The 26355-nt window shown below is 35.0% G+C and overlaps 1 protein-coding gene across 5 annotated transcripts in view; it reads left to right on the plus strand.

Moving 5' to 3' along the window:
- The window catches only part of DOCK7 (dedicator of cytokinesis 7), a 190291-nt gene that overhangs the window by 131008 nt on the left and 32928 nt on the right, over positions 1 to 26355 (plus strand). For all 5 annotated transcript variants that reach the window (XR_005719562.1, XM_040232699.1, XM_040232700.1 and 2 more), the window contains 10 exons: positions 3959 to 4128; positions 5479 to 5633; positions 11147 to 11329; positions 11437 to 11572; positions 15076 to 15172; positions 17889 to 17985; positions 18309 to 18443; positions 19403 to 19555; positions 24719 to 24877; positions 25519 to 25619. Coding sequence is in view for 4 of the 5 variants with exons in the window: in XM_040232699.1 (XP_040088633.1) it covers positions 3959 to 4128; positions 5479 to 5633; positions 11147 to 11329; positions 11437 to 11572; positions 15076 to 15172; positions 17889 to 17985; positions 18309 to 18443; positions 19403 to 19555; positions 24719 to 24877; positions 25519 to 25619 (1386 nt within the window). In the remaining variant the exon portion in view is untranslated. The remainder of the gene's footprint in view (positions 1 to 3958; positions 4129 to 5478; positions 5634 to 11146; positions 11330 to 11436; positions 11573 to 15075; positions 15173 to 17888; positions 17986 to 18308; positions 18444 to 19402; positions 19556 to 24718; positions 24878 to 25518; positions 25620 to 26355) is intronic.

Genomic DNA, 26355 nt, shown 5'->3' on the forward strand with positions numbered 1-26355 from the left:
TCAGTGGTGTCTGATAAAGAATAGAGAATTCTAACAGTCAACCTTCTTTAAAAATTTTATTTATTTTTTAATTGAAGGGTAATTGCTTTACAGAATTTTGTTGTTTTCTGTCAAACCTCAACATGAATCAGCCATAGGTATACATATATGCCCTTTGAACCTCCCTCCCCATCCCACCCCTCTAGGTTGATACAGAACCCCTGTTTGAGTTTCCTGAGCCATACAGCAAATTCCTGTTGCTTATCTCTTTTACATATGGTAATATAAGTTTCCATGTTACTCTCTCCATACATCTCACCCTCTCCTCCCCTCTTTCTATGTCCATAAGTCTATTCTCTATGTCTGTTCTGAGATGTTGTATAGGTATTCAGTGGTGTCTGATGAATAGAGAATTCTAACAGTCAACCATTTTTGTGATGAGGTTTCCTTCTCAAAGTCAAGGATCAGTTCTGTTAAAATAGATACATTTCTGTGGGACAGTGTAGGGCTCATGAAAGACTTCTTTTTTAAAAAAAAATTTGTATGCTGTATTCAGAGTTCTTTTTAAAAAAATTTATCTTTAATTGGAGGGTAATTGCTTTAAAACGTTGTGTTAGTTTCTGCCATACATCAACGTGAATGAACCGTAGGTATACATATGTCCCCTCCCTCTTGACCTCTTTACTGCTGTTCTTCAAGGTGGCTCTTTAGATACTTTCTGACCCTGTAAAGTCTGAAAGCAATGATAACTGTGGTCACCACTACTTTTTCTTTGTTTATTGAGTTTTAGAAGGTAACTGGAATAGCTTTAAATAGTAATATACAGGATTATAAGCTGTTACTGCTGTTTGTTCTCTTGTCTTCTCACTCTTTCCTACACCCAGCCCATTGGCAAGTGCTTTAGGACCACCTCTACAATATACCCCAAGTCCAGCTGCTTCCCTTCCTCTCTACTGCTTCTCCCCTAAGCGTGCTTCTGTTCTTCCCTCCCTAAAATCCCTTTTCTACACAGCAACCTAAATGGTCTTTTAGGAATGAAAATTAAATTATATTGCTTCCTTAGTTAAAACTTTTCAATGTATTTAAAAGGGCACACTTCTTACTTTAAAAATACTTAAAAGTGTATGCTTTTAAAATAACATTTAAAATAAAATCCAGACTTAGTAATGAACCTCAAAACCCTGTATATGTAACTCTTGTCTACACTGTCACTTCCCTTCTTCCTTATATACTACAATCTAGCCATCCTGGACTTGTTTCTGTTTCCCTTATGGGCCTACCCAGTCCCACCTTGGGGTCTTTGCACTTAGATTTTCCTCTGCCTGAATCAATGCTTATATTGCCCTGAGATTTCCACACAGAGGCATTTCTTCCTTGTGATTCTTCAGGTCTCCAGTCAAACAGTATCTTCTCAGTGAGACGTCATTGGGCCACCCAGTCTGAATTATATAAGCCTGTTTACTTTTCTACAAAGCATTTCCCTGAAATTTGCTCGTTTGTTCATTATCTGTCTCCTCCCATTAGAATATGAGCTCATGAGAGCAGCACTTTTCTTTCTTGTTCACTGCTGTATTCCCACTGCCTTAGAATTGTGTCTGGTACAGAGTGGACACTTGGTAAGTATATGTTAATTCAGTGAATGAATGATTGACTATTTGAGACTCACACGTCATCTCTATATTTTACATTTTTTTCACATTTGCATAGATAAAAACAGCATACATTATCTTAGATAGACCCTTAAGAGGAATGTTTTTACTCTTTTTGCTTGCTAAGTAATCATAAATAATTCCTTGAGTAGCAGCAATATGTTCTAATATTGACCAAAGATTTGCTCTCTAGAAATTTTCATTGTAGTTAGAAAGTTACAACTTTGAAACAATATACTATGGTTAAATGCAAATTTTGTAGTACAGAACCTAGTTCTGAAGAAGATTAGCACCTTTGTTACAAGCATTTGTAACGCTGAATTATTATTTTTGTGTCTGTGTTTCTCTCTTGCTGAAGCAAGCTCTTTAAGAACAAGGACAAGGATAGGATAAGATAGGAAGTCTTGTCTCCAACATCCAGCGTAAGATATGGCAGGTCTTGTGCGTGCATGTGTCCTGCACAGTCATGTGTTTGTGTTCATGTGTTTGTGTGTGTGTATAAAGGCTGAGTGTGTCTGAGTATTGTAGACATATGAAAAGGTTTAATGAAGATGAGTGGATAGAGTTTAGATAGGTTGAAATCTGGGGCCCGTAGCTGCTGAGAGATGCTAAATATTAATATACCCAGGTTTGGGAATCATCACTGGTGATACAAGTTGAAAGAGAGAACATAAAAGGCAAATGACCAGAATCTGAAACTTGGGAAGAATGATAGAGAATATGAAGACTGGTGGGAGCTATTTAGAGAAAATACTGAGAAGAAAATATAAAAAGTGACAAAGTGTCAAGTAGAGAGCTAGAAAATGAAATCTGGGATATGTCCATTAGATGGAGTTCTCAACAGTACTTAAAAATATACTTTCTGAATAAAAATCTGGGAGGAAGAAGAACCTCCAGCTAGATTTCATATATAGCTATGTAAAATGGTAGGTAAGATCAAAAGCTGCAGAGAAAGAATACCTGGTTTTAAATCTGCTATGTGATTTTAAGAAGAAAAGCTAATATTTACTGAAGGATGCAGTGTGCAAAGCATTGTGGTAAGCGTGTTACATAAATGATGTAACTTAATTCTCATGCCACTTTAGGAGGTAGGTTATTTATACTTAGGGAAACAGAGGTTCAATATCTTTGAAAATTTAGCTATTAAATGATGAAACTGTTACAGTACCATGTCGTAAGCATTCAAAAAACTTGTAGTTTCAGAGAAAGAGTAGATACTAGGAAGTAAATGGAAGAAAATGCTTGATATAGATGTATATTCAGGAAATTTATTACTAGATAAATCATATAAGAGGAATACTGTATACAAGCCAGAGTAAACTAGTTTCAAGTGAAAGTGTATTTACAAGGGAAGAACTTAGTGAAGGGGTTCATTGAAGCTATTGAAGAAAGGGTAGATTGACTGAGCATAAGGGGAAACTACTTTCTGAAAGAAGGGACAACTTTCTCTGAGATAAAAGGAAAGTTGATTTGATAGCTATAAAGATGGAGATGCATTGACAGGCCTGGCCAGAGCATATTTAGAATGGCTTTTCTTTCCTTGAAGAAAAAGTTAGAGGTAAGGTCTTCTGTTGAGATTGATGGTGAGAGGCTTAAGGAGAAACAGTGAGATATGAAACACCTGCCAGGTACAGCATTAAGGGCAGTTGAAGTTGGAGACATTTTACATTAGAATGGTTTGCATCATCAAGCAGCTTCAGTCTAAGAAGAGAAGCCAAAAGAGTGTGGAGAGTGATCCTTGCTATTGTAGTAGCCCAGCTGAAACTTGGGCTTAGAAGTGTAGAAAGTAGTAAGGGCCCAAGTGAGCATGGAGGGTCAGTTTAAACAGAGATATCAAAGACAACCCTTGTTATGGACTACATAATCCATAGGCAGAGGATTTTTCCTCTTTGCAAAAAGAAATAAAAGTTTATTTTGGATAAATGTGAAAAGATTTCACTTGATGAAATAAAATTTACAGCTACTTAAAACTCTTCTGCTTTAAAATATAACTGTTAACTGATCTAAAGTTATTAATATTAAGTGCATTAATTTCTAAGGAATTAATGAAAATATATTCAGATTTACTTCAAAGTGAATTTATATAGTATTTCCTTTTCCCTCCTTTCTTATTTAATACAGTGAGACATTCACTAGTTTTATTTTATTTATTTTTTGAACATTCGTTAATTTTAAAATGAAAAATGTTTTATAGGAATACATGCAAATATGTGGCAAAGTTAAGAAGTTGAACAAATTGATTCAGTACCATGACTTACTATTTGCTCTAAAGATGTTAACTAATCTCTGTGACCTTATTGCAACTCCTTCTTCATCTTCTTTTTAAATAGACTGTTTGGATTGCATAAGAAAGTCATCAATATGGTACACAATTTATTATCCAGTCACGACTCAGATCCACGGTACTCTGACCCCCAGACAAAGGCTCGAGTGGCGATGTTGTACCTACCTCTGATTGGTATTATCATGGAAACTGTTCCTCAGCTATATGATTTTACAGGTACTTAGTATATTTAAGACAAACTCTAAAAGCAAATCTGTGTTTAAAAGTATTAGAAAAATCTGCAAATGATCTTACTTTAGGAAAAGAAATACAAGAAAACTCACAATGATGTAGGTACTCTGTAAATACTTAAGAGATTTTGAAAAAAAACTCTTGACTTTGTGAGAAAATTCTCTGCAATGATTCTGTAAGTATTTCTTACGATGCATTAAAAAAAATGGTTTTACAGCATTTCTATACCTACCTATTGGATGACCCAGTGGTAAAGAATCTGCCTGCCAGTTCAGGAGACCAGGAGACATGGGTTCAGTCCCTGGGTTGGAAGGATCCCTCGGAGGAGGAAATGGCAACCTACTCCAATATTCTTGCTTGGAAAATCCCATGGACAGAAGGGCCTGGCAGGTTACAATCCATGGGGTTAGGAAGAGTTGGACAGGACTGAGCATGCACGCAACATGTCTACCTATTAGGAAAGAGAATTGTGTGTGTGTGTGAGTGTATACTGTTTATCTGGAAAAAAAATATGAGAAAACCTGTCAGATATCTACCACTCTCAGTCCCAATTGTATTCATATACATAAAATTGAAATTAATATTCACAATAGCGAGAATGATATCGCTAATGCTGGTTAATAAGTTTAAGTTATGTTGCTTTTTAAAAACTGTAAACCACAAAATTTTATTCTTGCTTTCCACTTTTAGAATTTATTTAAATTCCTTCATTTCTCTTAAAGAAAATAGGGTAGGTTGCATTTGAACTAGCAGTTAGCCTGATAAAGTACTTTCAGTTAAATTAAAAAAATTTTTACTGTTATCTAATATGTACCATCAATAGATGCTGCTGATACAAAGATAACCAACTCCTTGCCTTTGATAGACTTATAATTGAGTAGTTTTCCTAGTGTTTGATCATTAAAGTGGGTTTCCTTATCTGAAGGCAGAAATTTATATTATTGTTACTATATATCTTTTACTAGCAAGTGCTGCAGTACATGGGGTTGCAAAGAGTCAGACATGACTGAGCGACTGAACTGAACTGAATGTTCCTTACAAAACTCTAAGTAGTACTATAGAAATGAGTTAGTGTTTAAAATATTTAAAGTGAAGTCGCTCAGTCGTGTCCGACTCTTTGCGACCCCATGGACTGTAGCCTACCAGGCTTCTCAGTCCATGGAATTTTCCCAGCAAGAGTACTGGAGTGGGTTGCCATTTAGGTATAATATAATAATATGCAGTATATGTTAATAGGTTTTCCTTTGAAGAGTAAAGGAGAATAGAAAGGGAATTGCATGCCCAACAGCTGTTACTTAACGAGAAGTTTATTTATTTCTGGGTTATTTTTTCCAGAAACTCACAATCAACGAGGAAGACCAATCTGTATAGCTACTGATGATTATGAGAGTGAGAGTGGAAGCATGATAAGCCAGACAGTTGCCATGGCAATTGCAGGAACATCAGTTCCTCAACTAACAAGGCCCGGCAGTTTCCTCCTCACATCAACGGTAAAAACAACCCTCCTACAGAAGTTTTATCTGGAAAGATAGATATTTATAAGGATATACTGTTCCATAACAGATTATTATATTAACTGATGCAAAAGTACTCAGTTTTATTTTGTGAAAATATTTTTTTTCTGAAAATATTTCCTATACTATACTAAGTTGTTTGAAAAACTCTTAATTACCTCAATCTTTTTGGTATAAAAACTCTATTTTATCATTCAGAATTTTGAAAGTTGCCCCATTTTCAGTTTATAGCCTCTATTCTTCATTTTTAAAATCCATTTTATTCTTTATCAGTCCTAAGAGATATAATCTCAGTTGTTTAGCTGTTGAGAATATTTATTTTTAATCTGTGAAGGTTCATACTTTTTCATATTTAAATAAATTGATAATCATTTTGCTCTGTAATTTTCCCTCTTAAGGAGGGAAGAACATGGTGGCAGGTAGGAAACAAATTGCTAGTAGAGCAAGATCAACTTCTAAAAGTTTTAAATGACTGTCTTTCAAAAAGCTGCAATCATATTTATGGAAGCTGGCCTACTTGACAACTTCTAAAAAGGTTTTATTGAGATAATTTACATATCAAAAGATTCATCCATTTTAAGTGTATAATTTCATGGTTTTTAGTATCTGTACAGAGTTAGGCATCTATCACCACAATCTGATTTTAGAACATTTCCATCATTCCAAAAAGAACCCTGAGGCCCATTAGCCTTCACTCTCTGGTGCCCCCCAGCCATAGTCCTAGGCAGCAACTAACTTTATTTCTGCCTGCATAGATTTGCCTATTCTGGACATTTCATATAGATGGAATTATGCACTGTGATCTTTATATCTGGCTTTTTTCACTAAGCAATAATGTTGTTGAGGTTCATTCACGATGTGGCATGCATCAGTACTTTTTTTTAATTGCCAAATAATATTCCTTTATATTGATAGGCCATCTTTTTTTATCCATTTATCATTGATGAATATTTGAATCATTTCCAGTTTGGGGCTGTTAGGGATAATGCTGCTAGGCACACTTGTGTCCTTGTCTTTGTGTCCACACATGTTTTCATTTCTCTTAGGTAGATACCTCGGAATGGATTTGCTGGATCGTGTGTATTAATATATTTAATATTTTGAGAAAACTTTTAAACTCTTTCAGAGTAGCTGCTCCATTTTAAATTCTCACCAGCAATTAATAAAGGTTCCTATTTCTCTAAATCCTCACCAACACTTTTTATTATCTCTTTTTTATTATATATTCTTCACACCTTAGTATGTATGATGTGGTGTCTCATTGTGGTTTTACTTTGTGTTTACCTAATATCTACTGATATTGAGAGTATCATTTCATTTGTATATAATACACATCTTTTCATATATCTTACATAGAGAAACGTCCATTCAAATCCTTTAATATTTTAAGATTGTGTTATTCATCTTCTTGTTATTGAGTTGTTATTGAAAGAGTTTTTGTTTATTCTGAACATAAATTCCTTATCAGATATGTGATTTTCAGGTATTTTCTTATGTGGATTATCTTTTCATTTTCTTGATAGTGTCACTTGAATTGGCAAAGTTTTAATTTTGATGAATTCTAATTTATCAGTTTTTTCTTTTACTTGCATTTGCTATTGTATATATGTATATAAAGTGCATGTACAGTTAAAATATAATAGGAGAAACAGCAGCGTACGTGCCACTCAGCTTCAGAAGTAGAACTTTTCAGTTTCCTTAAAAGTTCACAGTTTGCTCTCAATTCAATCCCTTTCTCCCCTCAAAATGACCACTATTCTCAATTTTATTGGCCTTGCTTTTTATTTTTTAAAACCTCGCTTATGTGAAATATACTGTACATGAAACATAAATGTAGATGTTTACAAAAGATTTTAAAGTAATACTTTTGTAACCACCATTCAGGACAAAATATAGAACACTGACTCCTCATTTTCAATTGGATTGTCTGCCTTTGTTTATAATTTATAGTAGTTCATATGTCAGGATTAAGTCCATTGCCAATTATAAGTGGTTCAAAGGTTTCTTTCTTTTTGTAACTTGCTTTTTCCACACACTTAATTGTGAATTTAGTGAATAGAGTGTCTTATTTTAAAATAAGATTGTATTGAATCTATGGATCAGTTTTTGGAAAAATTAATATTTATACACCAGTGAATCCCAAAATCGTTGAATATGTTAGATCTCCCCACTATTAGGACCTTCTTTGATGTGTTTATATACATAAACTTTAATAGCTTTTTACCAAAGAGGCCCAGAACATCTTTTGTAGGTGTATTGTTGGTCCTTGATATTTTAAAAGTATTTTAGTAATATTATAAAGTTATGCAGTATGATAATATATAATACACATATAAGTATATATATATAACATCATGATCTCATTGAAGAAGGCAATGGCGTCCCACTCCGGTACTCTTGCCTGGAAAAATCCCGTAGATGGAAGAGCCTGGAAGGCTGCAGTCCATGGGGTCACTGAGGGTTGGACACAACTGAGCAACTTCACTTTGACTTTTCACTTTGATGCATTGGAGAAGGAAATGGCAACCCACTCCAGTGTTCTTGCCTGGAGAATCCCAGGGATGGGGGAGCCTGGTAGGCTGCCATCTATGGGGTCGCACAGAGTCGGACACGACTGAGCGACTTAGCAGCAGCAGCAGTAGCAGCATATTCTCATAGTCTCATAAATGTCATCTTTTTCATAAACTGTTTTCTAATTGCTGATTATCTTTTTTTTTTTTTTTTTTGGCCATGCCCCACAGCTTGGGGGATCTCTGTTCTCTGATCAGAAATTGAATCTGGGCCATGGCAGTGAAAGCACCAAATCCTAACCACTAAACTATCAGAGAACTCCCTAATTGTTGATTGCTTTTGTGTGGACATAGAATTGATTTTGAACAATAATGTTTATTTCCAGAAGAACTGCTAAATTAATAATATAGGTATAGGTTTTTTTTCCTATGTATACAATCATATCATCTGTGAATAATGGCCATTCATTTCTTCCTTCCAGTGTTTTTTCATAGCTTGTTTATGAGCTAGAATCTTGAGTACAGTGTTAAATAGAAGTAGTGATAGTTGGCATCATACAAGGGGAAGCTTGCCACATTTCATTCTTAAATATAGGTGCTAAAGGTTTTGGTTTTGGGGGTTGGTTTTTTTTATACCCTCTATTATATTATGGAAGTCCCCTTCTTGTTCTTAGTTGGCTAAGAGTTTTACTTTTGTAATTATGAATAGTTGTTGAGTTTTATCATGCTTTTTTGCACCATTGAGACTATCATGTTATTTTGCTTTTTTATCTTTTACTTTTAAATCTTTCAATTGATTTTCTAGTGTTAAACCTACCTTGAATTCCTGAATTAAACTTAACTTTTTTGTGATTGTGTATTAATGGATTTGATTTGCTGTATTTTAAGATTGTGTATGTGTGTTAGTAAGATCATAATGTTCTATTCAGATTTTGGAATCAGGTAGTTTAGCTGATGAAAATGAACTAGGGGATTTCCCATTTTATCTGTTCCCTGTAAATACTTGTTTAAAATTGAAATTATTCTTCCTAGAATATTTGGAGAACTTGTGAGTGAAGCCATCTGTACCTGCAGTAATCTTTTTGGAAAGTGTTAAAATTATCTATATATTTAATGATTGTAGGACTGTTCAAGGTTTCTATTTCTTTTTACACTGGTTTTTGTAAATTTTATTCTAGTAGCAATTTACTCAAATTTCTTGGCATACAAAATTGTTTCAAATATCTTCCATGATTTTTAAAAAGTCTATAATATTTATAGGAGATGTAAACATTTTCATTTCTGTGACTTAGCTTTTCATATCTTTTGTCTTAAGTCGTCTCAGTAGAAATTTGTATATTCCTTTAGTTTGTATAAAGAACACATTTGGGGTCAATGCTGAGCCCCACTTTTTAATGTTTATTATTTACTTTTACTTTCTTTTGGTTTATATTGATGTTCTTTTTTCTAACTTCTTTAGATAGATGCTTATTAACTCGCTAATTTTCACCCTTCCTTCTTTGATGCTTACTTTAATTGTAAATATTTTCCATTAATTATTCTTCTAACTACATACTATGATTTATAGCTAACATTTTCATTATTTAATTCATGTAGTTGTATTTTGTCTTATATTTTTAAAATCTGGTCTGTTCATTTTTGTCTTTCACTAAAATTTTTTAATTTATTTACATTTATGTAAAATCATGGCATCTGGTCCCATCACTTCATGGGAAATAGATGGGGGAACAGTGGAAACAGTGTCAGACTTTATTTTCTGGGGCTCCGAAATCACTGCAGTTGGTGACTGTGGCCATGAAATTAAAAGATGCTTACTCCTTGGAAGAAAAATTATGACCAACCTAGACAGCATATTCAAAAGCAGAGACATTACTTTGCCAACAAAGGTCCGTTTAGTCAAGGTTATGGTTTTTCCAGTGGTCATGTATGGATGTGAGAGTTGGACTGTGAAGAAAGCTGAGCGCCAAAGAATTGATGCTTTTGAACTGTGGTGTTGGAGAAGACTCTTGAGAGTCCCTTGGACTGCAAGGAGATCCAACCAGTCCATTCTAAAGGAGATCAGTCCTGGGTGTTCTTTGGAAGGAATGATGCTAAAGCTGAAACTCCAGTACCCTGGCCACGTCATGTGAAAAGTTGACTCATTGGAAAAGACTCTGATGCTGGGAGGGATTGGGGGCAGAAGGAAAAGGGGATGACAGAGGATGAGATGACTGGATGGCATTACCAACTCAATGGACGTGAGTTTGAGTGAACTCCAGGAGATGGTGATGGACAGGGAGGCCTGGCATCTTTTTTTTAATTTACTTATTTTTTATTGAAGGGTAATTGCTTTATAGAATTTTGCTGTTTTCTGTCAAACCTCAACATAAATCAGCCATAGGTATACATATAACCCCTCCCTTTTGATTGTCTTCTTTAGATATCATAGTTTTTAAAATAAGACCTACGTTTTAATAATAGAACCTTTTAGTTTTTCCCTTCATGTTTCCTGTTAACTTTTATTTACAGTTTTCTGTAAGCCCTAAAAACAATTTTCTGTTGCTAGGAAAGGTTCATTAAGTTTCAGAACCTTAAGTTTAAGGTTATGTATGAGTTACACAAATATTGCCTAAGTCAAATGACTCTTTCAAAATATTTGATTTTAAAGTAATTACTTTCACATTGCTTTTATTTATTTATTTTTTTACTTTATTTTACTTTACAATACTGTATTGGTTTTGCCATACATCAACATGAATCCGCCACAGGTGTACATGAGTTCCCAATCCTGAACGCCTCCTCCCTCCTCCCTCCCTATACCATCTCTCTGGGTCATCCCAGTGCACCAGCCCCAAGCATCCTGTATCCTGCATCGAACCTAGACTGGCGACTCATTTCTTACATGATATTAGACATGCTTTTAGAAGAGAACAACTGACAACTGAAAAAAACAAGTGGTCTTTGATGATTCTGTCTCATTTTACTGCTTTTTATTTTCAGAGTGGCAGGCAACACACTACCTTTTCAGCAGAATCAAGTCGGAGTCTTTTGATCTGTCTGCTTTGGGTTCTCAAGAATGCAGATGAGACAGTTCTACAAAAGTGGTTTACAGATCTCTCAGTCCTGCAGCTAAACCGGCTATTAGATCTGCTTTATCTTTGTGTATCTTGCTTTGAGTACAAGGTAAGTGATCATTGTGCCATTGCAAAGAAGAGCAAGAGGGAACATACTGTGGAAAAGAAGAAGAGAATTTCCTTACTGTGTCTTCTTTTCTAATGTTTAAATTTTAGGGAAAGAAAGTATTTGAAAGAATGAATAGTTTGACCTTTAAGAAATCAAAAGACATGAGAGCAAAGCTTGAGGAAGCTATTCTTGGAAGCATAGGTGCTAGGCAAGAAATGGTGCGCCGAAGCCGAGGACAGCTTGGTATGTACACAATGTCTTCTCCTTCTGGTGAGAATTCTTTCAGATTCCCTGAACAGTATTACGGTGATCATTTTTGCAAGTCTTCAATGACAATTCTGCACTTTTAAAACGGTGTTTTAATGTAGCTGTGCATTAACTTGAATAGCCATGTCTTTGCAAGTTAGAATTCTATTTAATTAGAGTGAACATACTTCCAGTTTGCTCTGGATAATCTCAGTTTGTTCTTGTAACCTTTGTGTGATTATTAATTGTTTGCCTTATTTTAAAAAAAGGTGTTTTTAAGAGCAGTTTTAGGTTCATAGAAAAATTGAGCTGAAAATACAGACATTTCCTATTTATCCTCTGTCTTCACACATGCATGACACCTCTCATTATCAGCTTTTCATATAGGAGTTGCCATCACTTATCACAATTGATCAGCCTACACTGATGCCTTATTATCATACAGAATCTATAGCTTACATTGTTCTCTCTTGGCTGTACATCCTTTGTAACACGACTTTGTACTCTTAAAAGTTTCCTACTTTTGCAGTGAATTAATATATCCCATAGATTAGGCAAAAATATTGCCTATCCCAAGTATGAGGAAGAGAAAATAATTTAGTTGCATCTGAAGCCTGTTTCTAATCCCTGGTCTGCTACCCATTAGCCATGTAATCTTGGCCAACCATTTAATCTTCCTACTTTCCCTTTCCTCATCCACTTGTGGTTGTTTGAGATTTTAAAAGGTAGTGTAACTAATTGATCTTATCATCTTTGTGGTGACCGTGTGTACGTATGAACATTTCGTAAATTCTGAAGCAGTATTATTGCTGAAAGCACCTTAAGGTCAAGGACATGGTTTAGTCATCTGTGTACATGACATATGCTAACAGCTCAATATATGTTGTTGACTTAAAATGTGAGTGTATGTTTACATGAATATTTTATATGTGTTGTTTTTTGATTGGCCATTTAACTTAATGATCCTTTATTTAGGTAAACTTAAGTATCTTTTATATGCTATGTGTGTTTGGAATTTAATAATGAATAAGACAGTCTTTGCCTTTGAAATTAATAGTGTTGTTTTTTCACTTTAGTTGTATAGAGTTTCAATTCAGTTCAGTCGCTCAGCTGTGTCCAACTCTTTGTGACCCCATGGACTGCAGCATGCCTGGCTTATATCATGTACCTATTGATTTTCTTTTAACTCATTTAATATGTACAACAACTCTGTAAAGTATGAAAATTAACTTTCTAGGTCATTTAATTATATCAAACCTAACGAATAATTATTTTCATCTTTAAAATAAAACTCTCAGAGGTAAATAACTTGCCTAAGGTCATAAACTAAGTGACAGAACCAGAATCTTTTGACTTCTAATTTAGTGTTCTTTATATTATACCATAGCTCTTTCTAGACTTACTGTTGAAAGGAACAGAGCTTTTAACAATATGTTTGTTACATTTTAAAATGTATAGTGTTGGACAGCTACCGCTGTTTAAATGTAAGAAATGAAGTTCTGGACATGGAAGCTAAAAAAAGAAAAACCACAAGTAAACCCCACTTTCCCCAAACTCATAGGTACAGGGAACAGTTAGGTGCAGGATAGGGGTGGACAAAATGAGTGAAGGGAGTCAAAAGGTACAAACTCACAGTTTTAAAATTCTTAAGTACTAGAGATGTAACTTACAGCATGTTAACAAATATATACTTGAAAGTTGCAAAGCGAGTACATCTTAAGAGTTCTTATCATAAGAGAAATACATCTGAAGCTACTCATGGTCATGGATGTTAACTAGACTTGTTGTGATGATCATTTTGTAATATATACATGTATTGCATCATTATTTTATACACAAGAAACCAATATAATATTGTATGTCAATTGTGTCTCACTTAAAAAATAATTGAAGTTCTCATCTTCTTAAAATTAAAATAATTCCATTTGCAATTCTTATTTATATTTGGACACTTAATAAGCTAGGTCACCTAATGATAGACATTCTTAACTAAGGAGATGAGAGAAAGTTTCCTGAAAAAAAAAATAAAGTTAATGGTAATAATGAAGGTAGATCACAGATACTTATTTTGTTAACTGTCTTAAGATAGACAAATCTTTTTGCTTTCTTTCACAAAATTCCTTAAAGACAGAGGTTTCAAAATTGAAGAAGTAAAGAGGGACAGAAAGAGAAGGAAAAGGAGAGAAAGCAGAAGGAATATCCAGACTAATCCTTTGTTGTGTGTCAAATTATATTTGTTTCTCAGTATTTTTAAAATTTCTGTTTGAACTCTGCATTTTTACTTTCATTTTACTTTCCATCCCCCCAGCCAAAGTCTCGTGTTTTTCAAAGAGGAGTAGTAGTCTTCTAGTTGAAAGCTTGAGGTCATGACTTGATTCTGTTGTTTAAGTATACGTGTTTCTCCACAATTCTCAATGACTTCTCCACTTGTGCTAGATTAGTCTGAACCACTTCTATTGCTGCTGCCCCTTAAAGGAGCCCATACCATTCACTCTGCCTTCTGTTTCTCTTGGGGAGAGCCCCTCTGTTCTCCTCTCCTGCCTTCTGTGGACCAAAAGAAATAATTACTTTCAGAACCTTCTGTAATTTGTAGCTTTTATTCTTGTGGTCTTAAGTGCTGTGAAGAGAAATAAAGTAAATTAAGAGGAAACGAAGTGGTGGAGAGTTGAGGAAGGCCTTTCAGCAGAGGTGACGAATAACTGGCCAGTGAAAATTTGTGTGAAAAACAATCAGGTAAAAGGAACAATCACTATTGTGTACATCCTAAATCAAGAGCATATGTATTGAAACTACACACACACACACACACACACACACACACACACAGAGAAAATAAAATCATATCATGCATAGTCTTATAAACCATGGTTAAGATTTTCAGGAAGTCAGAATTTAGAACTTTGCTTATTTACAAAAGTGTTGGGTTTTCTATATTATATTTAGCAAATATATCCTGTAACTGTTGTGAAAATTTTTAATAAAAAGCACCATTGTCAGATTTTTCCACTTGTACGGAGGATAAAATGGCTGTGTTAATAAAATTACTAACATTATGTAGTATTTCTTTTTTTAAATTTTATTTACTTATTTAAGGCTGTTCTGGGCCTTCGATGCTGCATGGGCTTCTGTCTAGTTGTGGTGAGCAGGGGATGCTCTCCAGTTGCGATTTGTGAGCGTCTCATTTTGTTGGCTTTTCTTGTTGTGGAGTGCGGGCTCTGGGGCGAGTAGTCCTCAGCAGTTGCAGCATGTGGGCTCAGTAGCTGCGGCTCCTGGGCTCTAGGGCGCAGGCTCAGTAGTTGTGGCGGGCTTAGTTGCTCTGCAGCATGTGGGATCTTCCTTGATCAGGAACCAAACCCATGTCTCCTGCACTGATAGGTGGATTCTGTACCACTGAGCCACCAGGGAAGCCCTGTAGTATTTCTTATATGTTTGCAAATATACATGAATGTGGTCTACCTGAAATAACATTTTTAAAGAAGGTTTTGAAATTTGTTTGACAGAGAGAAGCCCATCTGGAAGTGCCTTTGGAAGTCAAGAAAATCTGAGGTGGAGAAAGGATATGACTCACTGGCGTCAAAACACTGAGAAGCTTGACAAGTAATAAACCTTCTATTTTATCTTATTGATGGGCTTGTTGAATTTCAAGTGCAAGAAGAAAATGATTACTTTTAGTGTTATGTTATATAATTAAGCATTCAAATTTTAGAAGTCAGAACAGTTATATTTAATTTTTCCATTTTGGATTAAAAACAATTTGGGGGAAGAATTTTTCATATGGTATAGTAAAGCTAAAGGTTACCTATTTAAATGTCACCTTATTTTCCCCAACAATCCCCCCTGGAAAATGGATTGAGCAGCTATTTTTGAAATGTCACTATTGTGGGTGTCACACTGAAAGTAAATATTTCAAGGATTATAAAAAATTAGAAAATCTTTGCTCTCTTAGAGCTTAAAATATAGTTAAAGAAAGACAGAACACTATAAGTCTTCTGTTTCTAGTATAGAGACAAACTAGGTACACTAACTGGCCACTCTATTGCCAAAAACAACTAAAAGTGCATTTTCGTGAGTCCAGGATTGTAAAGGACTGCATCTTCATAAGGGGAACTGGAAATAAACCCTTCTCACTGCCCAGGTAACCACAGGTAAAATTGCTTGACTTGAAAATTGCTTGGCATTGTGTCAGAGGGCTGCAATCTTTTCCTGATAATTTCTAATTTCAAATTAGCCCTCAGGTAACTTGATAGGCCCCTAAAACTTTGAGAATATAGTGACCAACTCATTTGGGTTTGCCTAGTACTCTTACTTTTAGCAGTGAATGTCCCAGGCACCGCCCCCCCCCACCCCCCACCCAGCCCTGTCCTAAATTGGTCACCCTGAGAACCATCTTCTGTCCAAACTTTAGAGGATTCTCACAGAGAAGCTTTCAGAAATATTAGCTCTCCTACACGCTCAGTAGCTCAGTCATGTCTGACTCTTTAGGACCCTGAGGACTGCATCTTGTGAGGCTCCTCTGTCCATGGGATTCCCTAGGCAAGAATACAAGGTTGCTGTTTCCTTCTCCAGGGGATCTTCCTGACCCAGGGATGGAACTCACATCTCCTGCTTGGCAGGCAGATTCTTTACCAGGGAAACCAGCTGTCCCACAATAAAATCATAAAACACAGGAAGGAGCCAGCAGAGACAGAAGCAGCAGGATCAGTACCACATAGATAAGTTTAGGATTGTCAGAAACTGTCAGTCTCTTTACGCTGCTATGACAACACACACTGGGTTACTTTTAAACAACAGAAATTTATTTCTTATACTTATAAAGGCTGGGGAGTTCAAGATCATTGCACCAACAGCTTCAGTATCTGGTGAAGGCCCTTTTCTGGGTTTATAGGCTTCTTGCTGTGTTCCCTTATGGTTTAAGGACAAGGAAATTCCTAGGGGCTTCTTTTATAGAGGCATTAATCTCATTGATGAGGGCTCTGCCCTGATTTTCCAATCACCTTCCACAAGCTGCACCTCCTAACACTATTACCTTAGGCATTAGATTTTCACTGTATGAATTTGGCAGGAAAGACACATACTTGGACCAGAGCAGATGCTGTATGTAACTGTGTTAAAAATTCTTAAAGTTTGAGGGTCTGCTTTTCTGTCTTTTTTGTCTAAGCCCATTTCTTTAATTATTTTTCCATATGTATTGTGTTTTTTAAAAATCACAAAGCACTGAGATACTGTGTTATTAGTATATTGCTTTACTTCTGCACTTGTATTATGTGTTCTCTTTGCTTATCTTACTTTGTTTTAAGGAAGCCATTTTCTTTTTCTTTTTGGTATTTTCCTGATTCTTTTGGTTTAAATATCTTGTTTTTCATGTGTCTTCACAAAATCTCACTGGAATTTTAAGTCTGAACATTATATTTCTTTTCCAATTTAATTCTAATATTGTATTTTCTCCTTAAATTTATAAAATGTAAATTCATAAACTGTTGTCTTTAGTGGTAGTAATAAAGATTCAGACTTTAATTAATAGCTAACTTTGAAAAGTTAACATTTAATACACCCTTGTATTTTTGCTTTGATTTATATATATATTTTTTGGTTTATTTGGATATAGTTTCCATATATACATTACGATTGAGATGTCAACTTTACTCATAAATCACATATAGTCATTAAATTTTAATTAAATAATACTTTTGTAAATATTAGTATTCAAGTAAACCACTTTATTACATCAAGTTTTATTTCTAATGAGTAATTCCATCCAGAATCTCACTGAAGAGTTACTCATTTTCTGTATTAAAATTTTTTATTAGAAATCTGGGAAAATTAGACAAAACTTTATTTTTAAGAAAGTTCTTTTATCCTAAATAAATATGTTGAAAATCCTTGAAATGGTAACATGAATACTAAACATTTTGGGTACTGCTTTAAAGTAGCCCTAAATACAAGCCTATATAGCACCACCTAGTGTCTGTGCCATTTAGAACAAAACAGTGTTTTCCTGTGTTTGCTGTAACTCTCTCTGAAAGCTAAGTATTTATGCCTTTAGTGGCACTGTAGTACTGTAATAGGGTGAGAAAGGCTTGGCATGTTTGACAAATGTAGATTAAAACAAAACATTTTTAAACATGCAGAATATTTTTCCTTATCCACTTAGTAACTTCGCACTCAGGCAACTATTAGAAAAACTCTTCCCCTGAAAAGGAAAAATGATTCCAAGGTTTTTAAATTTCTGTACATCTTTAAGTCTTTTGTGAATTTCAGATCTATTGGATTTTCTAAAAGATAACATATAATTTCTTCTAATCTTTTGTTTTAGGTCAAGAGCAGAGATTGAACACGAAGCACTGATTGATGGCAATCTGGCTACTGAAGCAAATCTAATCATTCTGGATACATTAGAGATTGTTGTTCAGGTAAAAACACTAATTAGAGGAATTTAAACTAGTATAGATTTGTTAAATTAGGGTTGGGGAAAAAGGTATTTATTGAACCATATAATTATATTTAAATATCAGTAGATCCCAAAAGTTATGTCCTCGCTTCTCTTTTTTTTCTCATGTAAATTCTGTCCATTCTTTTTTTCCCCTTTTCTTATCAAAATCCCTCTCAGCTTCTTTTTCTTGAGGAGCTTCTAGATCTTACATTATCTTTTTCCTATTAAAATTTTAATTTGTTAATTTTTACATATTCTGTCTCTAACCAGATTACAGTTAACATCTCTGTTTTAAAATTGCAGACAGTTTCTGTAACAGAATCCAAAGAGAGCATCCTTGGTGGGGTGCTGAAAGCGTTACTACACAGCATGGCCTGTAACCAAAGTGCAGTTTATCTACAGCACTGTTTCGCTACCCAGAGAGCCCTGGTTTCAAAGGTGGGTTATTTTTGTGCCTGCTGTCTTGTCAGACTTTGTTTTCTTTACTAACATTGTCTAGGATCACTTGATACATTCATTGATTATATCTTAAATATATTTATAGATAAAATTTTAGTAATAACCTAAGACTTGATTCTTCTTTGCCTTTCCTCTACTGCTTATTTCTTTCTTACTTGGACTACCTTTAACCTGTTTTCTGAATTGAAAAAAAAAAAAAAGAGTAGTTCTGAGGTGGAGAAGGGCCTGAAATTAATAGCCTCTTTTAAATATTGGGCTTTTTGTGTTTTCATCTTATTTTATCTATTTCTTATTGATGTGAATTATCAAGAATTAGTGTGTCAGTCGTTCAGTCTATTGAAATTAGCTTATCCTAGGTCAATGGAAAGACAAATACTTGCTTTGTTTGTTTAACTACTTCAAATATTTATTTCCTATGTTTGTTTTCCTCTGAAAATCTATATTCTTAATCTTGAAGGTATCTATTTCATCTTAGTCATCTTATAAGATGAAACAGCCAGTGAAGATAACATATACCATTTTGTAATAGTAAGAATATTTCACGCTGTGCAGCAAAAAACTAACATAATATTGTAAAGCAACTATATTTCAATAAAAATTAATAAAAAATTTTACCATAGACTTCTTATGTGTTACTATAGTAAGTGTTTTATTCACATTATCTGATCTAAGGTAGTCATACAGTCCCACATAGGTAATATTATTAGGCCCATTTTATGGAAGAGGAAACCTGTCCAAGGTCACAGTACTAACATAGTCCATATTCAAACCCAGTCTCTCTAGTTCTCGGGTCCATTTTCTTAACCAGTAGCAAATATTCTCTCTTAAACGTGCTTTCCATTTCTGGGCTACACTAACAAATCTCTCCATCAGGCTATATTAGCACACGTGTGAAGCTCCTGGTACATAAATTCAGTGGTGGGATTGTTTCTTTACAGTTCCCGGAGCTCCTGTTTGAAGAAGAAACAGAGCAGTGTGCTGACCTTTGCCTCCGGCTTCTGCGGCACTGTAGCAGTAGCATCAGTACCATACGGTCACATGCTGGTGCCTCCCTTTACCTGCTTATGAGACAGAACTTTGAGATTGGGAATGTAAGTGTTTCATTTTAGGACTGTATCTTTGGATTCATAATGAACTATAACTTCTGTAGGTATCTATTAAGTGGGTTTGGGGAGAGCATGGCATTTTGGGGTGTGCTTTGAGTCTAATCTTAAGACTATTTCTTTTTCTCATTCTGTGGCTAACATAAAAATCCAAATCTCCAGTTTTATTTTGTATATTAAGAATAACGTATAGTGGTACAGATTTAAACTACAAATGTATGTTGAGCGACTGTAAATTGTAATTATTATCATTAAGTGAAGTGAAAGTAATAAGAAAAATTAAAAGTTTAAATATCTTTGCTCGATATTTTATGATTATATGCCAGAATGAATATATGTATATGTATGAATTAATTTTAAAAAATAAATAAAAATAAAATAGAAAAACAAAGAGTGGAATGGGAAAAAAAAAAAAGAAGAATTCCATGTCTTCATCTATGGTTTTTTATTTGATTATAGACTTACGTGTTGTATTTTTCCTAGCTTTTTGAGTCCAATGTTTAGTTCATTTATTCTTACTCATGTAATTATTTAAGGTCTAGAATATTGCATTGTGCTCTTTTGAGGTCTCATTGGTTCTAGTACCTAGTATTTTTAGTATTCTTGGTTTCTATTCAATACATATTTTGTAATTTCAGTTTGTATTTTCATTTCAACTTGAAGTTTTAAAGTTGTGATGATGATGATGTTCTGTTGCTCAGTCATGTCTGACTCTTTGCGACCCCATGGACTGTAGCACACCAGGCTTCCCTGTCCTTCACCATCTCCCGGAGCTTGCTCAAACTCATGTTCATTGAGTCGGTGATGCCATCAAACCACCTCTTCTTCTGTCGTCCAGTTCTCCTCCTGCCTTCAATTTTCCCCAGCATCAGGGTCTTTTCTAATGAGTCAGCTCTTCGCATCAGGTGGCCAGAGTATTGGAGCTTTAGCTTCAGCATCAGTCCTTCCAGTGAATATTCAGGATTGTTTTCCTTCAGGATTTACTGGTTTGATCTCCTTGCAGAGTTTTAAAGTTTTGATGATAATTTTGGGGTTTTGTTTGTTTTCTGGCTATCCTGTGGCTTGCAGGATCTTAGTTCCCAACCAGAGATTGAACCCAGGCCCTCAGTAGTAAAAGTGTGGAGCCCTAACCATTGGATTGCCAGGGAATTCCCAGTAATTTTTAGTTTTACTGCAGAGTGATCATAGTACAATTAATATGTCTCCATTTTGGTACTATGGATGTGTGTGTTTGTGTATTCAAACATAAAATGTTTTTATTAATGTGTTACACAAGCATTTAAAAAGAAGCGGTGCTTTATTTTCATCTCTTTGGTTGACTAAAGGAGATGATTTAAAGCCTACATATTGTCTATTTCTCCTTTGGTCTTATTTGGTAAAGTGATATTCATAACTGTTTGGTATATTGATAACTACTATTTGTAACTATTATATCTTACTATGAATTATTCCCTTTAGAATTGAAGAAGACTCTGAGATGGCTTAATTTAAAATTTTTATATTTTTGACCTGACTTCTGCCTTGTGTACTATTGACCTCTACTTTCTTTCTAATTTGAATGTGGCTTAGGTTATCTTTGCCTGTCCTTTTGTTTTCACTGTTTTGAATCACTTTATTTTAAATGTGTGTCTCATCTACAACATAGAGTTGGGTTTTGCTTTGTAATTCAGTTTCTAATCTGAATAAAACCTTTCATCCTTGTTATTATATCAGCTACATCCTGGATTTGTGTTGTATTATTCTGTTATGCTTCCCCACTCCTCTCCTTAAAAAATGAGTTGGTTGTTTTCATCTTGTACGTAGTAAGTTCACCTTCAAGTTTATATTGCTTTAGTGGTTACCTTTATAATTATGTAGTACCTTCAGTCCTCTGTTTCTTTAATCATACATTCTCAGTGGAGGCAGTATTGTCACCAGCCTAGTGGATATTGGTTCTTAGCTACCACAGTGGCGTCCCTTGAGTTCTTATGTTTCTATGATTTTTTTTCCTTCCTAAAGTTAATGGCTTCATAAATTTTTTATAATTCAAAGTAAAATATTTTAATTAGAATTTTCATCTGTTTCATGACCACATTTTCCTATTAAGTATTCTTTTTCTGGTATTTCACTGATCTTCTTTACCTTTTTGTTATTCAACATAGAATGAGGCAGTTTATATTGGCCCAGGTATTTGTAGGACATTCTATTTCTGTCCAGCCCTTTGGGATTTTTTTGGTTGTTTTTTCCTCAAGACAGATAGTTTTATCACTTCAAAGTGAGTTTCTTATTTAAATTTAAAAGAAGTGTTTTTCCCATTATTTCTTAAATCAGCACCCTAGGATTCCTCGCTATTTGCTGTCCCCTCTTTGCCTTCCATTGAAGCTGCTTCCTATTTAGCTTGTCTTGGCAGCCCTTATGCATTTTTCTAATGTATAGATTGTATTAGTCTCCTCATTTTGCTGAAATAGAGTTTATGGACTTTTTTTTCTACTCATCTTTTATTTTTATATGAAATGCAGGAGAATAAGAACTTGCTATCTCACACTGTCCTATTTTTACTGGAAGCCAAGTCTTCTCTCCTAATTCAGAACAAAGAATCTAGTTACTTTATAGATCTTATTTAGTTTTTGAAATAAGAGTCCCTAAAATTTGACTACACTTGGAGTTTTCCTCTGTTATTTTAGGGAAGCTTTATATTAATACAGGAGAATTAAAAATGGGTAATTTATCATGTTAATATCATGTAGTACCTCTAAGAAAGAATAGGTGATTTATACTTGGCACGATTTTATATAGATTGTATATTCAAGAGATATTAGAACTAAGTATTAAATTGTGTTCTAGGTACTGTGGTAGGCATTGGGCAAACATAGATAAAAGGAAACTTATTTTAAAATGGCTTACCATCTACTAGGATAGGAGATGAACAGGTAATGTTCAGCTAGTAATAGTAAGTACCTACTTTAGATGGTTTTGTGAGGATTATATAAATTAATATTAAATAACACACTTATTATATCAGTAACTGGCTCTGAGCAAATGTTCAATATGTGTTTGCTGTTGATATACTGAGAGGTAAGCACAGGAAACTGTATAAGCACAGAGAAAAAGAGCATATACTCTCAAGGAGGGTTTCAGAAAGAGGAGATGCCTGAACTAAGGATGAAGAATTGCCCACGCAGATGGAGAAGTAGTGGGTAGACTTTTTAGGTAACAAAAATGGCACATACGTAATTAGAAAGGCATTGAGGTGAGAGAAGGAAACAGGCAAACAGAGAAGGAAACTTTTTTAGCACTTCTTAATTATTATGGCTCAAAGAGAGAATAATAGATAAAATTGTAATTGAAATGTTTAGATTAAGCTGTCATAGGACAGACACTTGTTTATCACTGTACTTTCAGTTCCCACCATGTAGTTTGGCAGGTTTATTTGGTCAAATACATGAATTTTATCTGCAAAGCTGTGAGCAGCCAGTGAAGTATTTTAAGAAGAAGACTGATATGTACATTCAGATTTACATTTTACAAAAATTTCCCTGATGCTCCTTAGGAGGTAAGGAAAAAGAAAGATTGGTTAGGAAGTTATTGCAGTAATCCAGGTAAGAAATGATAAGGGCATAAAGTAAAGCAATGGCATTGAGAATGGAGAAAGAACAGATTGGAACAGATTAGAAGATGATGTAGATTGAGTTTATAGTATGAATAATGAATGGGCAGAATGGCTATGGAATGACTCCTGGTTTTGGGCCTGTGTAACTGACTACAATAGTAGCACCGTTTATTTAATCGATAGGACAGACTTTATTTTCTTGGGCTCCAAAACCACTGTGGGTGGTGAGTGCAGCCTCGAAATTAAAAGATACTTGCTCTTTGGAAGAAAAGTAATGTCAAACCTAGACAGCGTATTAAAAAGCAGAGCCATTACTTTGCCTGCAAAGGTCCATATAGTCAAAGCTATGGTTTTTCCAGTAGTCACGTACAGATGTGAGAGGTGGACAATAAAGAATGCTGAATGCTGAGGAATTGATGTCTTTGAGCTGTGGTGCTGGAGATACTGAACCTGAAGCTCCAATAGTTTGGCCACCTGATGCGAAGAGTCAACTCATTGAAAGAGACCCTGATTCTGGGAAAGATTTTAGGCAGGGGGAGAAAGGGGTGACAGAGGATGAGATGGTTGGATGGCATCACTGCCTCACTCAATTGACATGAGTTTGAGCAAACTCCAGGAGATAATGAAGGACAGGAAAGCCTGTCATGCTGCAGTTCTTGGGGTTGCAAAGAGCTGGACACCACTTAGGGACTGAACAACAAAGGTTGTCACTGAAAACCTCTTAAAAGTGGTTTCATAGTGGGGAATGGTGAAACAGAAATGAATTTACAACAAAAAAGGAAGAATGTAAACTCTTACAGTCATCATTCCAAAGAATATACCTTTAAGTTACTTTGTATAGGATATGAGTTAAGTTACACTTTTATCATAGCAGTGGACATAATTAAATCAGGTAGAGTGTAGTGACCACATCTGACACTTAAGAATTTTGTGATGTTGGTCAAGTTCTTTAATGTCATCTGTAAAAATGGTGCTATTGTTAATAACATATACCTCATAGAAGGTCGGAGAAGGCGATGGTACTCCACTCCAGTACTCTTGCCTGGAAAATCTCATGGACGGAGGAGCCTGGTAGGCTGCAGTCCATGGGGTCATGAAGAGTTGGACACGACTGAGCGACTTCACTTTTCACTTTGATGCATTGGAGAAGGAAATGGCAACTCACTCCAGTGTGCTTGCCTGGAGAATCCCAGGGACGGGGGAGCCTGGTGGGCTGCCGTCTATGGGGTCGGACAGAGTTGGACACGACTGAAGTGACTTAGCAGCAGCAGCAGCAGCAGCAGCATAGGTCAATGTAAAGTCTAGGCACAACTTCTAATTCAAGTCTAACCCACAATTTTTTTCAACTTTGTTTTTTAGGCTGTTATCACAGGAAGATTCTAAGCTTTATATCCATTTAAAAACAGGATTTCAATACTACACATTTCATTACTTTTTCAAAAATATTTTTTCTAGAATGATGTTTTATACTAACTTTTTCTTTATAGGAAGTGAAAAAAATAGACACTTCCCCTTTAAGCTTTCCTTTATTAAATATTTGCCTGGCAATTTCTCTGTTACAGAACTTCGCCAGGGTTAAAATGCAGGTAACCATGTCACTGTCTTCCTTGGTGGGCACATCTCAGAATTTTAATGAAGAATTTTTAAGACGTTCTTTAAAGACTATACTGACATATGCTGAAGAAGATTTGGAATTGAGGGAAACAACATTTCCTGATCAGGTCAGAAATGCTACTTTTTAGAGCATGAACTGAAATAGGAATTGTAAATAGGCATTTCCCAAATTGTTAAATCAAACTTCAGTTTTTCCTGGCAGAACTTGTGTTTTTCTTTCAATCCATATGTGTCATAGATAGGACTGAATCTCTGTTTTAATAAGCCACTCTTCTTTCTCATAATGGTTAATATTTTTGGTGTTTAATTCTGTGAATTTGTGCCAAAAAGAACACTAGACTTAGTCAGTATGGATAAACAAAAAACTTTATGATGAAAGTGTTCCCACTGATTTGTGAAACAGTAGTTTGCCTCAAAAACTAAGTTTATACAAACTACCTTTTGAGAAAATCTGAAAATCAGAAAGAACTTCGTTTTGTATTCTTTATATCCGTATATGTTTCTTATTTCTACTAGTAGTTCTACTTGTGTCTGGGTGAGAGAAGTGAAAAAATAGTGGACTAATGAATTTGTATAAAATTAACTCTTCACCCATCTTACCCCAGTATACCCACACTCTTTAGAACTATATCAAAATTGTTTCTTTTGAAAGCTTTAGATTTCAAATCTGAAATATCTTCCAAACTAATCTAATGGTTGTGAATAAATGACAGCTGAAGAATGTTTTTCATATAATTCTCTGCTACAGGTTCAAGATTTGGTTTTTAATCTCCATATGATCCTTTCTGATACTGTTAAAATGAAGGAACACCAGGAGGATCCTGAAATGTTAATTGATCTAATGTACAGGTAGCGTTTGTTTAATTCACTTATACCTTGTGTTGTTGTTGTTAGCTGCTTAGTTTTGTCCACCTCTTTTGTGACCCCATGGACGGTAGCCCACCAGGCTCCTCTGTCCATGGGCTTTCCCAGGCAAGAATGCTGGAGGGGGCTGCCATTTCCCTCTCCAAGTTAACTTCCTGACCCAGGGATCAAACCCACATCTCCTGCAATAGCAGATGGACTTTTTACCACTGAGCCACCTGGGAAGCCCTGTGTCTTGTATAATGGGGCTTAAGTTAATATGATACACAGAAAACATGAGTTTACAAGAATACAAAAATTATTTGTCATTTTCTAATGGTAATTAAAGCCCACTCCAGTATTCTTGCCTGGAGAATCCCATGGACAGAGGAGCCTGGCAGGCTATGGTCCATGGGGTGCAAAGAGTCAGACATGACTGAAGCGACTTAGCAAGGCATGGCAATGGTAATTAAAAAATCAAAATGTGCTTTATCAGATCCCCTATGACACTTCTTTTAAGAATTATGAATAATTGTTCAGTGTATTTATTGATTATCAAAAACAAGATTTTTAAAATAATGACATAGTTAAGACCTTGGCATCCTGGGCCCTAGAGTTCCTAGGAAGGCTGAAGACCCACATTTTAAATGTAAAAATTAGTTCTTTAAGAAGAAAACATAGTGTATTAATACTTTATTACAACATTAATTTTACTAATGTTAAACATGGTTTTTGCCTATAG

Source organism: Oryx dammah, unplaced genomic scaffold (genome assembly GCF_014754425.2).
Source record: "Oryx dammah isolate SB20612 unplaced genomic scaffold, SCBI_Odam_1.1 HiC_scaffold_28, whole genome shotgun sequence".
NCBI classification, from domain to species: Eukaryota; Metazoa; Chordata; class Mammalia; order Artiodactyla; family Bovidae; genus Oryx; species Oryx dammah.